This window comes from Priapulus caudatus, unplaced genomic scaffold (assembly GCF_000485595.1).
Source record: "Priapulus caudatus unplaced genomic scaffold, Priapulus_caudatus-5.0.1 Scaffold367, whole genome shotgun sequence".
Taxonomy (NCBI): Eukaryota; Metazoa; Priapulida; class Priapulimorpha; order Priapulimorphida; family Priapulidae; genus Priapulus; species Priapulus caudatus.
Window position 1 is genome coordinate 263,661 of NW_014577428.1, and position 3,314 is coordinate 266,974.

General features: G+C 39.6%; 1 protein-coding gene across 3 annotated transcripts in view; it reads right to left on the reverse strand.

Annotated features, from left to right (window-relative positions):
* LOC106809608 (glycogen synthase kinase-3 beta-like) overlaps nt 1-3,314 on the reverse strand; it is a 41,372-nt gene that overhangs the window by 34,463 nt on the left and 3,595 nt on the right. For all 3 annotated transcript variants that reach the window (XM_014812745.1, XM_014812743.1, XM_014812744.1), the window contains exon 2: nt 744-901. In XM_014812745.1, the coding sequence (XP_014668231.1) occupies nt 744-771 (28 nt within the window). In that variant the 5' untranslated portion in view covers nt 772-901. The remainder of the gene's footprint in view (nt 1-743; nt 902-3,314) is intronic.

The following is a 3,314-nucleotide window of genomic DNA, read 5'->3' on the forward strand; positions in this document are numbered from 1 at the left end:
AGCATTCACTGATTCAGCCTTCAGGGTACGTGCTATAGACAGACTGCTTTAGAAAATATGATTTAAGCAGCGTAAACCTTGTTCAACAAACATTTGCCATTGCAATTAAACTGTGCAACTGTAGCCTCACATTCACACAGGTATGGGCTCTAATAATAGCAAAAGCAGTTCAGTCCTTTGTTTAATAACAGTCAAGAAATCCATGTTTAACCCTCCTCTTGAGGGTCAAAAGGTTATCAGACACTTACTCTTCGCATGTCAGCGGAAAGTACTTTAGAAAATAATATGATTTAAGGAGCGTAAACCTTGTTCAACAAACATTTGCCTTTGCAATTAAACTGTGCAACTGTAGCCTCACATTCACACAGGTATGGGCTCTAATAATAGCAAAAGCATTTCAGTCCTTTGTTTTAAAACAGTCAACAAATCCATGTTTAACCCTCCTCTTGAGGGTCAAAAGGTTATCAGACACTTACTCTTCACACGGCAGCGGAAAGCCCACATTCAATCTGTGATTCTTTTTATAAAAGGGCCTATTTACATTAAATTTTGGATTTAAACCATTTCATTATTTCTCTTAATAAAAAAAAATAACATCACTAGCTCTCACTTCAGTTTTCAACTTTGGTGTATACACTTACATGGAATGGCTGTATAGTCTTTTGTACCAATATGGAAGAAGAGGAACAAAATGAATGCCCCGCCCCAAATAAAAAATCATACGTTTTACTCCTAGTACTTACTTAGTGCTGTTCTGGTGTTCTGCATCATTCTTGAAAGACCCGTCTATACTGGCGACGAATGCCACGCAACAGTCAAATGTGATGTCCCAAACGGTGCACATCCAACTGAGGAATGTTTGCATCTAGGCTGGCTTAACTTGCATGCTCAATTACACATCCTATATATATATAAAAAACAATTTTGATTTAGCAACTTTATCTATGCGATTCTTAAACAGATTCCTTGGTTTTACAGCAGCTTTACAATGCGAACTATTATACTGCCTGTATCACTTTTATATTTCATAATTTAGTGAGTTATATAAACAAGAGCCGCAGAGTGTCTGCGCTCATCTGAGGTCTGTTGCTACGGTTATAAACGTAACATTTAAGTCGTGCGTAGCGACACCTTTGTTAGGCGCAGATATGCAGCTACGCAGTTGCGTACACATAATTTCAGCAACCTTCTGCATTCTGCATACCTCCCAAATCCCATTGGTTGATACAAATCGCGTGCCTGAAACTCCTGTTTTATGGTGCATTGTGACCCTAACCCTAACCCTATTTTTTTTTTTATTATTTGTTCTTATTAAATTGTTGTAAAGAAATCATGTAAATATTTGCGTTAATTGGACAAAAATAGTTAAATGGATAAAGATATAAAAATACAGAAAACAAGTAAATAATAAAAAATCTGTTGGGATAAGATCCAACGACCTTTGAGCCGTGTGACGCCTGTGCTCTAGCCGTTCGGCTATCCAGGTTTATTGGCTTTCTAGATTATGGATGTGCCATGAATATGAGAACACTGTGACATAATTGAGGCAGTTCAGGAATCCACGTTTAACCCTCTTCTTGAGGGTCAAAAGGTTCTCAGACACTTGCTCTTCGCACGTCAGTGGAAAGCACATTTCATGGTCCTTTCAATAAAGTGATAAAAATGGTAGATCAGCGCTGAACCAAAAAAGTTTTTCACTCTGTCCATTAGGCCATGTCCTCAGAAAATGCCTGATATCTGACCTTTCCCCCACTGCCCTTTGACCTCCAATTTTGCACTGGTGATGGGTTTCCTGCCCATCACACTATACACCGAATATTAAGAGCATAGGTCAAGCTGCTAATATTTGTGCCGCAATTCCGTATTTCCTCCTATACCTTAAGTTAAGGAGGAAATATTCCCCCTCCGATTACACATCTTGACCTTTGACCCTTGACCCCCAAATTTGTCATCCTGATTCCTTTTCACGATCCCCCCCCCCCCGCCCGACGTCCCAAATATCTTGACCGTAAGTCGAGCGGTTAAGATTTGTGCCCAACTGTTGACGGACGCACGCACGGACGCACAGACGGACACACGGACAATCATGCGATTCTACAAGCTGCATCTGACTTCGTCAGATGAGCTAAAAACTATTAACATTTTCATCATTACATATCGTTAATTTTTTTTAAACAATACAAGACGGCATGAAATTCATATTTTTTTGCTCTGGCCCAGAGGGCTGGTAACAGAAATTTTTTACCAACGCTCACCATAATTTACCAACTCTCACAAATTTTGTTTGTAAAATCAATGTCATGTTTCACACTTGCATTCTCGATTTAAAATTTGTAAAATGTTGATAAATTATTGAGCACTTGATATCCTTCAGGTAAAACAGTAATGTAAAGGCTATTTGCTCATTAATGCTATATAAATAAACATGTAGGTACTCGCAAACACGGCTGAAACCACCGGCTCGGAGAGCCGGTGTTTTGCCCATGTTACCGGCCCTCCAAATAATTTGCCAGCATATATATGCCGGTGGGCCGGTGCTCATTTCGCGCCCTGCAAGATAAATAAAATTAAGATGGATAGTTAAAACACTCAATATTTTATCAAAAGTTGCAATAGAATGTGTTAGCAATGACATTAATAAATGAATTACAATACACAGAATTTTGAATAGCCATCTCCCATTGGCTGTCGAAGTGTTATTTTTAAGTGGTTTTAGATGGACATAGACCAGGTTTAAATATAATATTGTAGCTACTTTTGGTTCATTATAGTAGACATTACTACTAATTTACTGGTATCATTTAGTCGTCAATATTATTAAAGACCATCACACACAACTGGTTTAAGGATACAGTCAGGGTTACGGACACACCACTGTAAAGGGCATTACAACATAACTGCTCATCAAATCGAACCAAACCCACATATATTTAATAAAAGAGATATTTCTCTACACTCACCATGAAAATAATCACAATGACTTCATTGCTAATTACGTGCCAGAAAACTTGTAAATTTATATGAAAATGTGTTTTTATCCACATTTCTCAGAAACAGTAGGGTTATTGGAACCTAAAGGGCCGGACACACCAGGCGATTGCATCGGGCGATGGCATCGCGCAGTCGTGGACACACCAGGCGATTGCATCAGGCGATGGCATCGCCCGATTCTTGCGCGCGCAGTGCGCTTGGCTGATGAACTCTGATTGGCTGATGAATTGTAAAATCGGGCGATGTTATCCCCGGTCGCGGACACACCAGGCGATTGCATCGGGCGATGGCATCGGCCGATGGCATCGGGCGATAATATCAAA